The 20,618-nt window shown below is 36.5% G+C and overlaps 1 protein-coding gene across 6 annotated transcripts; it reads left to right on the top strand.

Annotated features, from left to right (window-relative positions):
* The first annotated feature begins 495 nt into the window (after positions 1–495).
* On the top strand, positions 496–20,342 carry LOC120071429 (uncharacterized). Of its 6 annotated transcripts, XM_039023706.2 has the most exons (14): positions 531–692; positions 808–1,083; positions 13,524–13,698; positions 13,991–14,074; positions 14,890–15,131; positions 15,299–15,542; positions 15,908–15,987; positions 16,469–16,553; positions 17,355–17,486; positions 17,559–17,672; positions 18,445–18,489; positions 18,674–18,758; positions 19,540–19,653; positions 19,736–19,974. In XM_039023706.2, the coding sequence occupies exons 2-14, from the start codon at positions 902–904 to the stop codon at positions 19,825–19,827; spliced, it is 1,674 nt and encodes a 557-aa protein (XP_038879634.1). In that variant the 5' UTR covers positions 531–692; positions 808–901; the 3' UTR covers positions 19,828–19,974. The 6 variants fall into 6 exon arrangements, with proteins under 6 accessions (XP_038879636.1, XP_038879634.1, XP_090167477.1 ...); XM_039023708.2 differs by having other exon boundaries at positions 496–1,083; positions 19,600–19,653; positions 19,736–20,342; XM_090311351.1 differs by having other exon boundaries at positions 531–1,083.
* The last annotated feature ends 276 nt before the right edge of the window (positions 20,343–20,618 follow it).

Below are 20,618 nucleotides of genomic sequence, written 5' to 3'. Positions count from 1 at the left end.
GTTCTTGAAACCCATTATACTATGTTTAACATGTTTCTTTTCAACCAAAATTAATGAATTAGAATGCTTATGGATCTTGTTTCCTTCCGCTACGTGCTGGTGTCGATCCAACACAATTTTGGTTAATTTCTGTTCCTGTACTTTAAAAATGTTCATTTGGATTACTTTCAACTTTGGTTTTTGAACTTTAAAAAAATGATCGTTTCTATCATTTAGTGAAAATGAACGAATCAAAATGGCAACTTTTTAAAAGTATAAAGACTAAAATGAATTAAAATTAAAAGTAAACGACTTACATTTTAAAATATAAGAACAGAAAAGAACAAAAATTGAACAAAATGAACATTTTAAAATATAAAAATTAAAATAAACTAATATAAAAAAATATAGAGAATAAAATGAATAATTTGAAAACAAATTTAGAACGTGTATAAAGGAAATATACTACTCTCGAAAATTTTCCCAAAATTATTTTTAAAAAAAGACAGTAAAAGTATGGACATAAATTCTGGTACAACGCTCTGACTGTTGCCTGTCTCGAATTTTGATTGCAGTGGCATTGAATGATACATCTCATTGAAAGAGAGAGAGAGCGAAAATGGCGGGCCGCGTCAGACATTGCCAGGTGGAAGGCCATTGCAAAAGCTTTGGAAAGCAATGGAAGGAACGAATCGCCATTTCCCACATTTCAGGTCAACAATTTGGATTTCAAACGAACAAAAAAGTCGTCAGCTTTGTTAATTTTTTGAGGTCCCATTCTTCTCAACAATTTTTACCTCTTACCCACATCACAAAACGGAATTTCAGACAATATACACAGAGAAAATTTCTGGTTTTTGGAGAAAAATCATCAGGAGAAATTGAAAAAACAGAAAACCCCCAATAGAAAAAAAAGGCATTTATGGAGGATCATCAGGAGGTTGAAGGCGAGGAAGAAGATGAAGTGGGACCCATCACTGTGGAGGAGGAAGAAATTGGATTTGTGGGTTCGAGCTTGACTTTGGAGAAGGTCGCTGCAGCAAAACAGTACATTGAGAATCATTACAAAGCTCAGAAAAAGCACATTCAAGAACGCAAAGAGAGGTTTGAACCTGATTCTTCCAAGATCGCTTTCTTTATTTGTATTGGTGAACCTTCATGACAGATTTTAATATCGTCCAAATAACTTTTGTCAAGTTTAAAATTATTTCGAATGATCCTACACTTTTAATTGCAAATTTTATATCATATAAATTGGTATTGAATGATTGCAAAAATCTTTTTGATTTTGAGAATGATAAAAGTTATTTTAACTATTTTTGAGAATCATTCTTAAACATGTACTTAGAAGACCTTGGATTTGAGGTTTACTCTTAACACATGCAATGGTTTTATGAGTTAATCTTCATTTTCTGTGACATGATACATTAAAGTAACTTTGATTCTAATACAGATTTATTTTTTTTCATGTTTTTTTTTCCTCACATTTGATGCATTTTGGGAGATGGGTTCTCGATAGCTACTTCTCATTTTGATTCTTCATCGTCGTTATGTGGCAGGGACTAAATTAATACCTTATAAATTAACTTTCTATATAAATTATGTGTTACTTTTTGCAAAATGGTTATAGATTAGATAGACAGAGGTGTATACTTGTAGAAAAGTTAAGAAATGGAGAAGTTTTATAGATTTTGATTTCATTACTTTTCAGGTTGTGTAGGATCCACTTTTTGTTTCCCGTATTGTCCAGTTGCCTTCTTTCATTTGTCTTAATAAAAGGTGAAACATTATGTGATCCTTTTACAATCCAAAGTGCATGCTACTTGATTTTTCAAGTAACGGGAACTGCATCTTAGTATGTTCTTCTTGTGTTGTTGGATTAGCTGAGGATATAATATGTGTTTATGCAATTTGTGGTACGTGAAAGAGTACCTTTCCTCCTTTAGTCCCTTCAAAGGATGAATGCTGGTAGATGCAAGATGCTACAATAAGTTGATAATTTGATCACTCGATTATAGAATTTTGGTTTGTTAAGGCCTCGTTAGGTAACCATTTAGTTTTCTTTTTGGTTTTTGAAAATTAAGCTTATTGTTAAAAGATAGAAAATAGAGAACACTAGATTTACGTGGAAAACCCTAGAACAGGGAGAAAAAACCACGATAGAAAGTCTCTTTTATTATTTTTTAACACACAATGAAAGTAACAATAGAAGTCATATTTATAGACTCTAGCAAGCCCTAAAATAAAAAAGGAAATAAACCTAGGGTAAAGTAAAATACTAAAATAACCTTGGGGCTATAAACTATCAACAAAGCCCCTTATTTCCAATACTCCCCCTCAATTGGGACGTAGATATCAATCAAACCCAACTTGCTAACACATGAGTCAAAACTTTGCCTGAGTAACCCTTTGGTGAGAACATCAACAATTTATACTAGATGGAATATACGGAATACAAATACTACCATTGTCTAATTTCTCTTTTATAAAGTGCCTGTCAATCTCCACATGTTTCGTTCTATCATGTTGTACAGGATTATTAGCTATGCTTATAGCCGCTTTATTGGTAGAATACTGTCTTGGTGTAGATCAGACAGAACTTTTTTCAACCAGATTTCTTCACAGATTCCCAAACTCATAGCTCTATATTCGACTTCAGCACTGCTTCTAGCAACAATACTTTGCTTCTTACTTCTCCAATTAACTAGGTTACCCCACATAAAAGTACACTATCAGAGGTAGACTTTCTATCAATCATTGATCCTGCCTAATCAGAGTTGGTATAAGCCTCAATGCATTTCTTGTCAGTTTTTCTGAACATCAGACCTTTACCTGGTGAGCTTTTCGAATATCTCAGAATCCGATTCAGAGCTTCCATATGTTCTTTGTAGGGTGCCTGCATAAACTGACTAACAACACTGACAGCATAGGAAATATCTGATCTAGTATGAGATAAGTAAATAAGTTTTCCCACTAGACACTGATACCTCTCTTTATCAACAAGAACTTTGTCAACAGAATCTCCCAGTTTTGCATTGAATTCAATAGGAGTGTTAGCAGGTCTACATCCAGTCATATCTATTTCTTTTAACAGGTCAAGAGTGTATTTTCGTTGTGAGACAGAGATTCCTTCCCTTGATCTTGCCACCTCTATTCCAAGGAAATAATTTTAGATTCCCTAGATCTTTGATCTCAAACTCATCAACCATTTTCTTTTTCAGCCTGATGATCTCAACACTATCATTTCTTGACAGGATCATCAACATACACAATTAGAACATCAGTTTTCCCAGATACTGATCTTTTTGTGAACAATGTGTGATCAGAGTGTCCCTGAGTGAAACCTTGGAACTTAATAAAGGTAGTAAACCTGTTGAACCACGGGGACTGTTTCAAACCATACAAAGACTTCCCGAGTTTACAAACCTGATGATCAAACTGAGCTTCAAAACCTAGGGAGAAGGGAGAGGGGGGCTCATATACACCTCATTCTTCTAGTTCACCATTCAGAAATGTATTTTTCACATCAAGTTGATGGAGAGACTAGTCTTTATTAACTACAATAGAAAGAAGGACCCGGATCGCATTTAACTTCGCTACAGGGGAGAAAGTCTTAGAATAATTTATCCCATAAGTTTGAGTAAACCCCTTTGCTATAAGTCTGGCCTTGTACCTATCTAGAGTTCCATCTGATTTATACTTCAGAGTAAACACCCACTTGCACCCTGTTATAGTTCTATTGTTAGGATTTTCCATTATTGTAAATATCTTGTTCTATTTTCCTTTTCTATGCTTTGTACACTTGTATATATTCATATATTTGGTGAATGAATAAAGTATTCTGATTCTCTCTCAAACCTAAGAGTTTTACATGGTATCAGAGACCTTTAAACAAAATTAGGGTTTTGTGAATGTTAGGGTTTGAGAATTTAGAACCCGTTTGTGTTACATCTAGGGTTTTGTGGAGGGGTGAGTTTACACTTTTGCTCACAGATGCTGTCTTCGATTCGTTTGCCGCCATCGCTGCCAGAAAAAAAAAAGGTAGTTTTTCGAGATCGCCCAGTCCATCGAGGAGTCCGGCCGCCGATCTACAGAACCCCAAAGTTTGGAATCCATCTAACCAGCACGTGAGGCTCACACGCCACTTTTCCCTTCTGTCGTTAATCCACACACCGACGCTTGTAGGCACGTGTGCCATCTGTTGTTGACTCTCCTTGGTGGTGTGTTTTTTTGGGGCTATATACTCACTGTTTGTGGTTCATTGAAGAAAAAAAAAACATCTCTTCGATAAGTTTGATTCTCTTCTGTCTGGTGCTTATTTTTTGAGGTAATGGCTGATAAGAAACCAGTAGTCACGTCTAAGATGATTCCTATGGTGTCAAAAGTAACTGAGCACAAGTTGAATGGATCCAATTATTATTCATAGAGATCAAATGTTCACCACTTTATTAGGAGCATGGAGATGGATGATCACATCACGGAAGAGCCACCGGTTAATGCTAATAAAAATATTTGGTGGTAGGACGATTCAAGAATGCTTCTACAAATCAAGAATTCTATTGACCGTGAAATCGTTGAACTAATAAATCATTGCAAATCAGTCAAAGAACTATTGGAATATTTGGATTTTCTTTATTCTGGGAAAGAGAATATTAATAGAGTGTTTAATGTTTGTAAGACTCTATATCAACCTGATCAAGGAGAAAAATCTTTTACAAGCTACTTTATGGAGGTTAAAAATACACGTGCGGAATTCAATGCCTTGATGCCAATCAGCATGGATCCAAAAGTTCTAATGGCTCAATGTGAAAAGTTATTTATTATAATTTTTTTAGTAGATCTTGCACCTAAATATGAGATGGCCAAAGATCAAGTGTTGTCAAGCTCAAATATCTCATCGTTGGAAGAAGCTTATACTCGAATACTTCGTACAGAGAAGACACAAGTAGTTATGTCATCTAATTCTAGTAGTGCTTTGATTGGGTGCACAAATGATGGGGTTGAATCAATAGCTCCAAAGGTCATCCCAATAACCAAAGATCAAATCCAGAAGGTGTTGTTTGCTATTACTTTCATAAACCTGGCCATATGAAACGTGAATGCAGAAGATTGATGAATAAAGGTCAGAGGGTGCCATCTGCACATGTCGCTTCTACTTCTGATAATCTTGACAAGTCAATCGCGATTTCTGTAGAGGAGTTTGCTAAATTTCAACAGTATTAAGAGTCATTGAGGTCATCATCTTCTCTACTCCCATTACGGCCATCGTAGAGACAAGTAATATCTTTAAATGCCTTCTTTCCTCCACATCAAAATGGGTCATTGACTCTGGTGCTACAAACCATATGACAGGTAATCCCAGTTTATTCTCTAACCTTTGTACATCTATCTCTTCACCTAATATCACTATAGCTGATGGAACCTCCACTCCTGTTTTAGGATCAAGAACCGTCCATTTTACTAAATCGATTTCTTTGTCATCAGTTTTAAATTTGCCACATTTCTCGTTTAATTTGATTTCGGTCAGTAAACTCACTCGTGATCTTCATTGTTGTGTCTCTTTTTTCCCTGTTATTGCTTATTTCAGGATTTTACGACGAAGCAGACTATTGGTAAAGGGCGTGAATTTGGAGGTCTTTACATCTTTGAACCACAAACACCTACAACCATCACATGCTCTAGCGTGTCGTCTCCCTTTGAAGAACATTGTCGTTTGGGTCATTCGTCTATCTTTGTGTTAAAGAGTCTTCGTCCACAACTTCCAACATTTGTCTTCTTTAGATTGTGAGTCATGTCAGTTTGCTAAATTTCATCGTTTGAGTTTGTATCCTCGAGTCAATAAACGAGCTAGTGCTCCTTTTGAATTAGTCCATTCTGATGTTTGGGGTCCATGTCCTATCGGGTCCAAAGGAGGGTTTAGGTATTTTGTACATTTGTCGATGACTATTCTCATGTTACGTAGTTATATTTAATGAAAAATCATTCTGAGTTACTTTCTCATTTTTGTAACTTCCATACTGAAATTCGAACTCAGTTTAGTAGTGCTCTTAAAATCCTATGGAGCGATAATGCTAAGGAATATTTCTCTCATGCACTTAAGTCTTATTTACATGCCCATGGCATTCTTCATCAATCTTCTTGTGTCGATACTCCATCTCAAAATTGGGTTGCAAAACGAAAGAATCGTCATCTCCTTGAGACAACCAACGTCTTGATGTTTCAGATGCATGTTCCAAAATCCTTTTGGGCTAATGCTGTTTCCACAGCTTGTTTCTTAATAAATCGCATGCCCTCTTCCATTCTTAAGGGTGAGATACCTTTTCGTACTTTATGCCCCAAGAAACATTTGTTTCCCATTCCACACAAAATATTTGGTTGTACCTGCTTTGTTCGGGATGTTCGGCCTTAACATACCAAGCTGAATCCAAAGTCCTTAAAATGTATTTTCCTTAGTTATTCCCATGTTCAAAAGGGGTATCGCGTTATTGTCCTAGTCTAAATAAATATTTCGTCTCTCTTGATGTCACGTTTTTTTAACATTCCTCATTTTTTCCATTGTCATCTCTCTTTGAATAAGAGTCAGGGGGAGCATAAGGAATTAGAGGATGATTTCCTTGTCTACATAGTTATTTCTCCTTCTGATCCTCTTCCTGATTCATCTCTACCTGTGGCTACCTCTACTCTTCCACCCATCGTTAAGGTCTATACTCGACGACAACCTCCTTCAGTTCCATGCCCTGTACCAGAGACTTCTTTGTCTCCTTCAGTTCCATGCCCTATACCATAGTCTTCTTCGTCATTGGATCCAGAAACGAGTGATGATCTTCCTATTGCTCTTCGTAAAGGTAAACCTACATGTGCTCATCCTATTTCCTCTTTTGTTTCATATAACCATTTGTCGTCTTCCACATGTTCATTCATTGCATCCCTAGAGTCTGTATCCATCCCTAAAACTATTCATGAAGCTTTGTCTCATCCTGGTTCGTGTGCCGCAATGGTGGAGGAGATGACTGCCTTAGATGTTAATTGTACTTGGGATTTAGTTTCTCCCCCTTCAAGAAAGAAGGCTATCGATTGCTAATGGGTGTTTGCGGTTAAAGTCAATCCTGCTGACTCTGTTGCTCGGTTAAAAGCGCGCCTTGTAGCGAAAGGCTATGCACAAACTTATGACGTTGACTATCCTGGTACTTTTTCTCTTTTAGCAAAAATGGTATCTGTGAGGTTTATTTCATTAGCTTCAATCAATCATTGGCCTTTACATCAACTTGATATTAAAAATACATTTCTTCATGGTGATCTTCAAGAAGAGGTGTATATGGAGCAACCACTAGGGTTTATTGCTCAGGGGGAGAATGGAACGGTGTGTCGCATTCGTAAATCTTTGTATGGATTAAAGCAGAGTCCACGGGCTTGGTTTGGTAAATGTAGTCAAGTGAATGAAAGCTTTGGAATGCGGAAAAACATGTAAGATCATTCGGTCTTTTTTAAGAGATCTGAGGGTGGTGTCATTTTGTTAGTCGTATATGTGGATGATATTGTGATTACTGGTGATGATGCTTTAGGTATCCGGTCCCTAAAGACCTTTCTTCATAGTCAATTCCATACAAAAGATTTGGGCATGTTGAATTACTTCTTAGGAATTGAGGTAATAAGAAGCAAGAAAGGAATAGTATTATCATAGAGAAAATATGTACTTGACTTGTTGACTGAAACAGGGAGACTAGGGGCTAAGCCATGTAGTACCCTACTGATGCCCAACTCACAGCTCACAAAAGATGGAGAATTGCTAAAAGATCTTGAAAAATATAGGAGGTTAGTGGGAAAACTTAATTACCTTACAGTGACTCGACCCGACATAGCCTATTCAGTGAATATTGTGAGTCAGGACATGTCATGCCCTACAGTTGATCATTGGGTTGCATTGGAACAGATTTTGTGTTATCTGAAGGCAGCTCTCGGGCGTGGTTTATTATAGAAGGATTATGGTCATACTAATACCAAATGTTTCTCATACGCCGATTGGGCAGGATCTAAAGAAGACAGAAGATCAACGTCAGGGTATTGTATTTTTATTGGTGGTAATTTGATTTCTTGGAAGAGTAAGAAGCAAAATGTGGTGTCACGTTCAAGTGCGAATCAGAATATAGAGCAATGACACAGTCTGTATGTGAATTGATTTGGATTTATCAACTTCTTGTTGAGTTAGGATTTGAGATCACCACACTGACAAAGTTGTAGGTTGATAATCAAGCAGCACTTCATATTGCGTCTAATCCAGTATTTCATGAAAGGACCAAACATATTGAAGTTGATTGCCATTTAGTACATGAGAAAATTCAACAAGTGTTGGTATCTGCAGCATATGTGAAGACTGAAGAACAATTATGAGATATCTTCACCAAAGCATTAAATGGAACACGTATAGATTATCTATGTAACAAGTTGGGCATGATTAACATATATGCTCCAACTTGAGGGGGAGTGTTATAGTTCTATTGTTAGAGTTTTCCAATATTGTAAATATCTTGTTATATTTTTCTTTTCTATGCTTTGTACACTTGTATATATTCATATCTTTGGTGAATGAATAGAGTATTCTGATTTTCTTTCAAACCTAAGAGTTTTACACACCCAACTGTTTTATGCCCTTTAGGAAGAGCAACAAGGTCCCACGTATTATCCTTTTCAAGAGCTTTCATTTCTTCTATGACGGCAGTCTTCCACTTAGGAATTTCTATAGCCATATGTATGTTTTTCGGAATTATTACTATATCAAGGCTGACAGTGAACGCCCTGAACCAGAAGATAGATTACTGTAAGGCATACAACTATACATGGGGTACTTGGTGCAGGCTCTGGTGCCCTTTCTCAATGCAATGGGCATGTTAAGAGAGAGATCATAATCCTTTGGTTTGTCCGATTCCTCATTTGTAATGGGATTTTGATTACATTTTCCAGCCTGATGAAGAATCTCACCCTCTTGTGTTTCTGTTGAAGTCTCAATACTGCTTGTAACCTTGTTATTCTCTGGGACTAACATATCATTCCTGTCATTCTCAGCCAAATCAACAATATCATCCTCAACACACAAGTTAATATTATCAGTGCCCGTGGTACCTTGAGCTTGCATTGGTTTAGATTCATTGATCGGAGCCGGCGAGCAGTAGGGGACACCATTTCCTTTATGAGATTCTTCTTGTAGTAGGTTATCCAAAAGACTTGTTTAGTGGGTAGAACGGTGTCATGGACACTCAGGATGGGTTCAGGAAGGTCAGTCGGGACTTAAGATGTGGATCAATTAGTCTCTTCATTAGTAATCTCTCCCTGAAGATGACTAACGGGAAAGAAAGGTTTATCCTCAAGGAACTTTACATCGATGGAGATGAAGTATTTCTAGGAAGAAGGGTGGAAGCATTTATAACCTTGCTGGTGAAGGGGATATCCAACGAAGATACATTTCTGAGCACGAGGGGTAAACTTAGTTTGGGTAGGGCCATGACTATGGACAAAGGTAGTGCACTCAAAAACTCGAAGAGGAACATCAGGAATAAGCCACATGGTAGGGTATAACTCCTTGAGGCATTCAAGGGGGGTTTGGAGTTGGAGGACACGGGAAGACATTCGATTAATAAGATGAGCTACAGTCAAAACTGCACCCCCCCATAAGTAAGATGGAAGTGAGGTAGATAGCATGAGAGACCTTGTAACCTCAAGAAGGTGATGATTTTTTCTTTCAACCACCTCATTCTATTGACATAGACACACAAGCTTTGGTGGACAATGCCTTTAGAAGACAAAAAATACGAAGAGTATTATTAAGGAACTCACGACCATTATCACTACGAAGAATAGCAATTTTGATATTGAACCGAGTCTCAACAATAATGTAAAATTGTTGAAATACCGATAAAACCTCAGATTTATCAGTGAGGAGAAAAACCCATGTAAGACGGGTATGATCATCAATAAAGGTCACAAATCACCGTTTCCCCGAAGAGGTGGTAATACTCGAGGGACCCCAAACATCACTATGAATAAGGGTGAAGGGCTAAAAAGGTTTGTAAGGTTGAGACGGAAAAGTGACCCTATGTTGTTTTGCACGAATGCACACATCATAAGATTGAGAAGAGACATTAACTTTTATTGAATAAATGAGGAAATAAATATTTCATATATTTGAAATTTGGATGACCAAGGCGAAAATGCCACAACCTACAATCTTTTTCTGAAGTTGAAAAATAAGAAGATAATGAACTAGTCCTATAACAGTTCCTAGAGAAAGCATCATCATCAAGGACATAGAGTCCCCTATTGTGCCGGGCAGTGCCAATCGTCTTCCCCGAACTCAAGTTCTGAAAGAAAACATTATCTGGTGAGAAAGCAACTTGACAATTCAGATCTCTAGTTATCTTACTAATAGATAGTAAATTGTAAGATATTTTGGGTACATGCAACACATTCTGTAAAGTTAAACCATCAAATGAAGAAATATGACCCTTGCCCGCAATAGGAGCAAAGGACCCATCTGCAATCCGAATCTTTTCACTACCAGCACTTGGAAGATATGATAGAAAATTATCAGAAGATCTAGTCGAATAATCTGTAGCCCCTGAATCAAGTATCCATAGTTTCTTATCATTTATGCTGAGGAGACTTAAGGATTGAGAGGTACCTGACTGAGCAACAACCCCAAGGGAAGAGACACCAGGGTCACTTTGGCAATTCACCTGAGGTTGTGAGTGGGGGCACTCGCAGATTCACTCATAAGAGCCCCACTAGGATTGGACCTGTCATTTGGAGGACGTCTTTTTCCATTCAGTGGTCTCCATGTAACTTCCAGCACTGTTTTTTCGTATCCCAAGGTTTCTTGCAATGTTTACACATCAAGGTCTGTTTCCCATTTTGCTTGTCACTATCAGAACCAGATAATTTTGTACTAAAAGCAGCAGAGTCAGTAGCAGATATAGTCGTGATGGTTAAAGCACCGACTTTGTCTTCCTCTGGATGAACCTCAGAACACACTTCCATAAAAGAAGGTATAGGCCTCTGTCCCAGTATGCAACCTCGCACTGCATCGAGCTTGGAGTTTAAACCAACTAGGAAATCATGGACACGATCGACTTCCTCAATCTTAGAATACTGAACACCTCCACAAGGGCACTCCCAGATAATTTGACGACAAATGTCCATCTCCTGCCAGATTAAGGACAAGTTGTTAAAGTATGAAGTGACATCCATCGTCCCCTGTTTGCACTCGTGAGCTTGTTTACTTAGAGTGTAAAGACAAGACACATTCTGCCTCTTAGAATATAATTTCTGAACTACATCCCTATCTGAGGTTCCACACTATTAATCAGCAGTGATCGAAGCAGGGAGTCTTCTCCTTTCCAAATGCGTTCCTAAGGATCCCCTGGCCTAGATCTTGGTATCTCACCAGTTAGATATCCAAACTTGTGATGCCCTTCAAGAGTCATTTTAATGGACTGAGACCAGGAGAAATAATTCTGACCATTCAACTTTTCTACTGCAATTAACCTTATGGAATTTCCCATAGATCCAGACAAATAGTTTGCAGTAGTTAAAGCAGGGAAAGAGGTTATCGGATTCTCTGGATACATCGGTAGACCGGAAGAATATCAGAACTCATTGTACTAGAATTTAAGTTCGTGGAAGCACCTAGGGCTGCCCCAAGAGCAACGATTTGTTGCTGAAAACTTGCCTAAAGATTAGCCAATTGTTGTTGAACCATTACTGGAGATAAACCAATCGCACTTTGATGTTTACAACTAGGCGGCTTATGATGAGGAAGGCCTGGCAGCTGCAAATAGGTTGCTTGCGGCTGAAAGGGAAAAGAGTTGAGGATTCCCGACATTGTCGCTGTAGGGGATTTACCTCTGTGGTAGGTAGATGACTCACCAATCTCGGCTTCAAGGTGTAGGTTTCGGCTACTAGCAGTGAGGTTAGAGGGATAGGCAGCGGCAACTCTCGGTGAAAAGGGAGGAACGTCGACGGCATTGTTAAAAAAGGCAGCGGCGCAAGGGTTTCCATCAAAGGATTGTGGCGGTGCTAAAGTTGGACAGATATGCAAGGACTAAAGGTTCCGATTAACCGCGGCTTGGACAACAGTAACAGCGACGATAGCATCAGTGGTCAGAATCAACAGGAGTGGGGCTGGTGCAGAACTAAGATTATCTTGCACTGATTGGTTTTCGCCGATGGCGGCTAGAGTTTCGTCACCACTCTCTGATACCATGTTAAAAGATAGAAAATAAAGAACACTAGGTTTACGTGGAAAACCCTAGAACAGGGAGAAAAAAACCGCGATAGAAAGTCTCTTTTATTATTTTTTAACACACAGTGAAAGTAACAATAGAAGTCATATTTATAGACTCTAGCAAGCCCTAAAATAAAAAAGGAAATAAACCTAGAGTAAAGTAAAATACTAAAATACCCTTGGCTATAAACTATCAACCAAGCCCCTTATTTCCAACACTTATTTTCTCTTAATTTCTCATCATGATTTTCATCTTTCTTAAGTGAGGCGGAGGAATAATTGGAGGCAAAAGAGATGGATTTGGAGAATCCATGGCATTCGAACGCGAGAGAAAATGGAAGAGGGTTTAAACTACTGATACCATATTAGAAGTGTGAATGAGAGAGAAAAAGTGACTTAATTTTATTAACTTGTCTCAAAGTATATATACATTAGCTAATAATGTAAATAACAGAATTACATTATAAACTAGAAAAACAACAGATTACTGTTATATCTAATAGCAAAAAAGTTGAACTCTTAGCTAAATTCCAAAAACAAAAACAAGTTTTTAAAAACTATTTTTTTAGTTTTTAAAACTTGGCTTGGTCTTTTAAAACATTAATAGAAAGTAGATAACAAATCAAGAAATTTAGAAGTGGAAGGATTGTTTACGTACTTAATTTTTGAAAATCCAAAACAAAACACCAAATAGTTATCAAATGGAGCGTAAATGATATCTTGAATTGTTTGCATTTTCTTCTCGCTCCCTATTCATTTATGCAATTGAAAAGAGTTCGCTTGGTGGCAGATGCCCTTAAACTCAACTGAGTGGGCATGAAATGTTTGAGCCATCAAATAGCATAGGTTCGGACTTAATCTACAAATTTCTACCTCGTAAACATGGGGTCTAGACTTTTTGCATACAGGTTGTCTTGTCTCGTCTCTTAATCACTTGCAACCGTTTCAACTTTTACCTGTTCACATTGTTCTTGATCTCTCAAGTTGATCGAGTCCAAAGCCAGAGACTGCTATTTAACCATGCCATCTTTGTTCATGAAAAGTTTGAATCTAACATGTTTCCCACCTTTGGGGCATAAACACAGTAAAATGTATGATATTTTGTTTGGCTTCCATTATTCCTGTTGCTTGCTTGACTCAATATTCCACTGGAAACGATTTTGGAATCTGTACTTGCATCCATGTAGGTTGTTGATTACACTGGGGACTAAATTATGGATTCTGTGATAGATGAAGCATGTTTCTCTTTAACTTATTATAATATTTGTAGGCGCTCTGTGCTTGAAAGGAAGTTGGCATCTTCAGATGTCTCAGAAGAAGAACAAATTAATCTATTGAAGGATTTGGAGCGCACAGAGACTCAATACATGCGGCTGAAAAGGCATAAAATTTGTGTTGAGGATTTCGACCTTTTGACAATTATTGGGAGAGGTGCATTTGGAGAGGTTGGAAATAGAAATTATTAATTGTGTTGCATATAATTAAACAATTTCTTGTAAAGATTCAAAATTCTCTCTGTACAATTTTATTACACTACATTATGTTAATAGCTCTTGAGAACTAAAATGATTTATCTTATTGGATTAAGACCACACAAATAAATATGCCCATAAGTTGCTTTCTTTGAACATGATTTTTTTAGCCAAACATGTTATGTTTTCCAAATATTTCCACTTTAGTTCTACTTTCCTTCTGGGAGTTAACATAGTTTAATGTATATTCAGTATTATTTTGCAGGTCAGACTTTGTCGGGAGAAGAAAACAGGCAACATATATGCCATGAAAAAGCTGAAAAAATCAGAAATGCTCAGTAGAGGACAGGTAAGATTTGACTTGTATGTGGTAATCTCCGTTAAAATTTTGTCATCCCATTGTTTCTATGAATGCTTTTTCTCACAATGAATGTTAGAAAATTGTTTAGATGAGAAGAAAGTTCAACAAAGCAGAAATTGACTTTTTTTTTCCCCCTTTGTTATTCCCTCCTTTTTTCTGGGTAAATATACCAGTTTCCTTTGTTAAAGATAAAACTTAAATTAGATATTCCGAATGATCAACTCAGATACGGACAATCTTCTACCATTAGATATGGCCTGTGGGGTTCCATCAATTTCCCAAGAGCTTTCCATCTTTGAAGAGATCTCAAGAGGAATCATTATCTGCTTCTCCTTTTTTCAGTATGATTTGTGTCCTATAGTTCTGTTCCTGTCGATGTAGACTTCATTTTGCTTTTTCTTTATACTGAACCACAATTCTGGCCCAGAATCCTTTTGGAATGCTTACAAATAATGCAACTAGGCATTGGCTTGCATTTGGTAAGCACTCTTATTCACAAGGAGAATTTGTACAAAGTATAATAAAATAAGTTACTTCCAACTTCCATCTGATTGCCAATCATAATCGTTATTATCCTAATAATTTCTTTTGTATAACTTGTGGTGAACATACTTCTGGAAAGGACAATCCCTTTCACTTGATTTTGAAAAGTTGTTATCTGCACCATTGTGGAAAAGATGTTTAGTTACATGCTTTTTCAAGAGCAATGTTGTTCAATCTATTCAATTATGCAACATTATAGCTTTTGCACTAGGAGAATGGTCAGTTTACCTTCTCTCACTTGTCAGTTATTTACAACATAGGTTGAACATGTCAGAGCTGAAAGGAATTTACTTGCAGAAGTTGCGAGTCACTGCATTGTGAAACTCTATTATTCTTTCCAAGATGCTGAATACTTGTACCTGATCATGGAGTATCTTCCAGGAGGTGACATGATGACTTTACTGATAAGGGAGGAAACTTTGACGGAAACTGTGGCTAGATTTTATGTCGCCCAAAGTGTTTTAGCAATAGAGTCAATTCATAAACACAACTACATCCACAGGTTGGTTCATTATGTTGGTGCAAATTCACTGACAAACTAGATTGCATCTATTATATCTTGAAGTTCATTATGCGTTTCCACATAGACACACATATACATGTGTGTGGGGTATGTGTTTTCACACAACTTTATAATGTGCTTTATGCATAGTTCATCTAATTTTTCAGAGACATAAAACCTGATAACCTTCTACTGGACAAAAGGGGTCATATGAAACTCTCTGATTTTGGTCTTTGCAAGCCTCTTGACTGCACAAATCTGTCTGCAATAAATGAAAATGAAGTCCTTGATGATGAAAACTTGCATGATACGGTGGATGTGGACGACAGCGTTCCAGGTAAAAAGAGTGGGAGGCGCTGGAAGAGCCCCCTTGAACAACTTCAGCATTGGCAGATTAACAGAAGGAAACTGGTATAAGAAAAACTCTCTTCATGTTCTAGAACTGTGGAGTTCCATAGATATTTAGTGTTTTTTTTAATATCATTTTCAGTAACATAAGCTAATTTTTCAATTAACAAGCACCAACTTTAGAGAATGAAGAATCCAAGTGGTAGGGTCCTAGTAGGCCACTCTTTTAGTTTTAATAAACTAATACTCCTTATTTATTTAGTTTTTTAATTGTCAGCACCTTGATATCTATTTATATTTTCAAATTGACCATAAAAAGTTGTTAGAGAAGGGAGATACGAGAAAAATCAACATTTTTCTTCGTGGATTATATTTCATGGCGCTTTTTTATCATCTTACAGTTCTATATTGTTGTCTATTAATGGTAGGCATTTTCCACGGTTGGCACTCCAGATTACATAGCTCCAGAAGTGTTGCTAAAGAAAGGATACGGTGTGGAATGTGACTGGTAAGTTAATCCAATTTGACTGCATGGCATTTTCCAATGAAATTTATCCGATAGTAGTCATTACACTGAATTTCCTGCTATGCCCGAGAGAAATAGAGAGATGAAAACGTAAAGATGCGCGAAAGATAGTTAATTACTTTCTCTTTGTGCCAACATTGAGCACTGATATGAACTTGTATTATCAATCTCAAGGTTTAAGGTTCAATCCCCCCACCCCACATGTTGTCAAAAAAAAAAAAAAAAATTACTCTCTTCATTATGCTGAACATCATTAGAATGTTCGAAAATTTCTGTTCATCAATTAAGTTAGCCAGATTCTTTGCATTCAACTTACAATATGGTTGGCCGATGGAAATTCTCAATTATGCTAATCTTGTCATTCAATATGGTTTGTTTGCTTCATTGGTCCCTATACCTATACCTTACTGTGTATCTTCCAATTTTTCTCGGGAACAAATTCTTATACATATCCTGGTTGCAGGTGGTCTCTTGGTGCAATAATGTATGAAATGCTTGTTGGTTATCCACCATTTTATTCTGATGATCCAGTAACAACGTGCCGAAAGGTTAAATCTAAAATTACACTGAATAAGACATCTGTTTTTCCTTTTGCTTTCTTCTTTGAATAATGTGACCATTCGAGCTATTCATTTTGAGTTCTATTGGAGCACTTATAGCTCATTCCATATTTTTTCCACTGTTGATGATTCTTTTTAATAAGAAACTAGCAATATTTAATTAAACAGCAAGTGAAGTGAACAAGCAGCCTGATTTTTCGATCAGATACAAAAGTGGCTTTCTGTTAGTACATATATTAGAAATCAAATAGCTAGTAAAATGAACAAGCAGCCTCATATTTCGATCAGATAACTTGCATTGAATACTGTCATAAAGGAGTTCACTGTCAAAGGAACTTTATGAGTATTCCTTTGATAACATTATTTTTTAATGAGTATAGTTTATAGCTATTATGCTAAGTGGTCTATTCTTTACATGTCATTTTCCTTCTACGTCGTGGTTCAAATTAAATTAATGCTTGTGTAAGACCCTAGTTATGGTTATATTAGGATTATTGGTATGGTTATTAGTAAGGGTCATGTTAATAAATAGCTAGTAAGTTTGTTAGAGCTTTTGGTTATAAATAGAGAGAGTGGGTTGGGAGCAAGGAAGAATTTTGTGGGATTTCCTTTGGGGAATTTGAGAGAGACTGGCCTCTTGAAAGGCTATGTTATCTTGTTACTTTGTTACTTTTCTTATAATATTTCAACATATTCCCATACTTGAGTGTATTTGATTTTTCTGTGTTGTTCTTGAGTGTTCTTATTAGGAGGCATCCTAAAGCTTGCTGTTGAATTCCGTAATATCAGATTGTGCATTGGAAAAATCACTTAAAATTCCCTGATGAGATTAGATTATCACCTGAAGCAAAAGACATGATCAGTAGGCTGCTTTGCGATGCCGAGCATAGGCTTGGTTCTGGAGGTGCAGACCAAATCAAGGTCAGTATATGGTATCTTTCCTTAAATTAGATATATGCTGATGTTCTATATATTGACAAAAAAACCTATTAGGCTCATCCTTGGTTCAAAGATACCGACTGGGACAAACTCTATGACATGGATGCGGCATTTAAGCCCGAGGTCAATGGGGAACTCGATACGCAGAATTTTATGCAATTTGATGAGGTGAGGTCAAGATAATCTGTCGTATTTGTTTAAATCTCACTCCATGGATCCACTATTGTTTCATGGTGATCGACTTTTAATTGTATGAATATTCCTCTAAGGGTTGGACATGGTGTTTAAAAGATAGCCCTTGGAGTGAAATAAGAGGTTATTGATCCAAACGGAGTCGTACCTGCATTTTAAAACACATGCAATGAATAGATTTACATGAATTAATTTAGGGACTCTTTCTTATTAAAAACTCACTAGTCGCTTTCTTATTATAAGTTACAAGAGATACAACTTACAACTTACAAGTGACGTTACTAGTCACTTACCATAATAATCAAGTTCCATCCCACTCATAATTGACAATTTTTTCTTTGCTTTATATATATATATATATATATATATATTAAATATATGGTTTTCTTTTGATAAGAAATCAATGAAAAAACAATTTCATTGATGGTATGAAATTATAATAGAAAGGGGAAAACCTCCAATGGGAGAGATTACAAATTACTTTCCAGATTGAAAGGAAACTAATGTAGTTATAGTGTTGAAGAGATCCATTCGGCTTTAGTTCTGACAACTTTTTCATTGAAAAAATTTCAAGCAGTTTTTGTAAATAATGTGTTTGGCTTATACTATACACACAATAGGAAATTCTTTCACACACATCAAATAAAAAAGAACAAAACAGAGCAATTATGTACTTAGATTGTTGACAATAACTATCTTCTCCTCATCAAGTTTTCTAGATCCTGACAAGGGTGCTGCTCTGTCATAGGTTGATCCACCGCCAACTAGAACCGGATCTGGACCAATAAGGAAGGTACATAAAAAATCATGATATTTTGCCCCAATGCTTTGAATGAAATATTATAAACCTAACATATCTAGTATCCACTCTTCTCATTTTCAATTACTGTTGTTTATGCTACTTAGTTGTTTTGAACTTTTGACAAAATCATAAACAGTATTTGGTATCTTATTGTCTCCACTGACTTTTTATTTAGATGTTGTTGACTCCGAAAGATCTCAGTTTTGTTGGTTATACATATAAAAATTTTGACGCTGTCAAAGGTCTACACCATTCATTTGGTAAGAGATCTATATCCTTCCCAATTTCGTTCTGAGTGAATCATCTCCCTTCCCCATCCCCTCATATAACATGGGTAACAACCCGTTCTATGTGATATGTTGCTGACATTTTCCTTGTTTGATCATGGATTTGACCTAGTCCTTCCAATCGCTGCAAAAGTTTTGCAGTTATTTCTGCGTCATAACCTCTCTTAGACGTATTGTATACATCATCGTTTCTCTATCAATAGGTTAGAGCTTATATGCATTTTTATGCTCACCAAAAAGGAATCTTGCATACTTACTGCAGTGTGCAAAATTGTGAAAGTAATTTACCTTTTGAAAAATATTTTCTTATCGAGTTATCTCATAATATGAGTTGACTGCTTAGATTCTACAAGCGAATGTAAAAAGTTGGATCTAACTCAGTTGAAGTAAAGAGTTGCATTACTTCGATAACTCTCCATGTTCCTCAAATGGATCTCTTTGAAAATATCCTGAGCATATTTGTAAGTGACAGATTTCAATGACGCATATCAATTTTTATTGTGGTTACTTTCTAAGCCGATATTCTCTTCCCTCGCTTTCTGCAAAGCTCATAGTTTTACGTCGTATCACCTGAACTCAAGTATGATTAAAAAAAATATATCCACCTTATAGCAATAGTTAGTTTTGCCCTCTTCTCACTTTATTAACTACTTTATTCTTCAATCTGCTAGATAGTGACAGACTCTTATATGAAAATATAAATATGCGCATGCTTATCTGAATATTTTGATGTTTTCTGTGATAATGGATTGAGTTCACCAAACATGCCATGATCTCTCGGACATTCTTGTCTGCCCAATCCCTCACATTTCAGATTTGAAGTCAAGCACCACCCCAATTCGAACTTCGTCTGTTGACTCTACTAAAAGTATTTAAGCGAACTATACTTACCGATTTCAACTCAAGTTGTTTTGCGATGAGCTTCTTACCAACACGAACATCTTGTACAGGTGACTCGGCATTGAATAACTACTCTACCACCTACTCACCAGATGACAGGGAAGCCATATTGGCATCATCAGGGGATGCTTTGTCACAGTAAAAATGTCAAAGAGGCCTGTCTGAAGAAGATGGTGACTTAAACTTAAAAGCACCTGCTTATTTTTTCAGTGGGCAAAGGAAAGTCAAAGTTCCAAATTGTTTTGCAGAGTTCATGTACAGAGAGTTTTGGTTTAGAAACTCAAGATGCCCCCCTCCAAATGGCTGGCCTAGGAGTGTGTGAGATTGTGAGTTTTCTAAGGCGTTGACTGCCCAGGTTGGTTTATAGGACCTAGCCTTCTCTTGTGGCAGCTTCTTGGCCCATTTTTTGCCTCCTCCTTTGTATTTGAGAAATTTTATTGCTGCATTGACAATCCACAAAGCTATACTTGTTATGTGGATATGAGACGCTTTTGGTGTCTCAAGTGTCTTTTTCATTTTTTTCACAAGTTGCTCACAATATCCCTTCTGTTTTGGGAAACAAGTTCACTTTTACTTTTATTTGTGACATGTTGAATATATCATTTTTTGTTCCAATGTATACACTATTTTTCTCTTATAAGATTTTATTTTCAATCACCTTCTTATTGTTTAGGTGAATGTTGAAGAAAATATAAGATAAGAGATTAAATGGTGTTACGATAGTGTTATGGAATCGATAAATAAAGAAAATGTAAATAGTAGATAATTAATACATATATATACATGGTATAATAGTGCATTAACTATATTCATGGGCAAAGAGAGAAAGTAGTTTATTATTAAAGAGAAAATATCATATTACGGATTAAACATCTAGGGTTAGAGAGTTCCTCTAAAATCTAGGACCTAAATCATAATTAACATAAATACAAA

Source organism: Benincasa hispida, chromosome 2, assembly GCF_027475165.1.
Source record: "Benincasa hispida cultivar pf3 chromosome 2, pf3_genome.v1.1, whole genome shotgun sequence".
NCBI classification, from domain to species: domain Eukaryota; kingdom Viridiplantae; phylum Streptophyta; class Magnoliopsida; order Cucurbitales; family Cucurbitaceae; genus Benincasa; species Benincasa hispida.
This window is presented reverse-complemented; position numbering and strand designations above follow the sequence as displayed.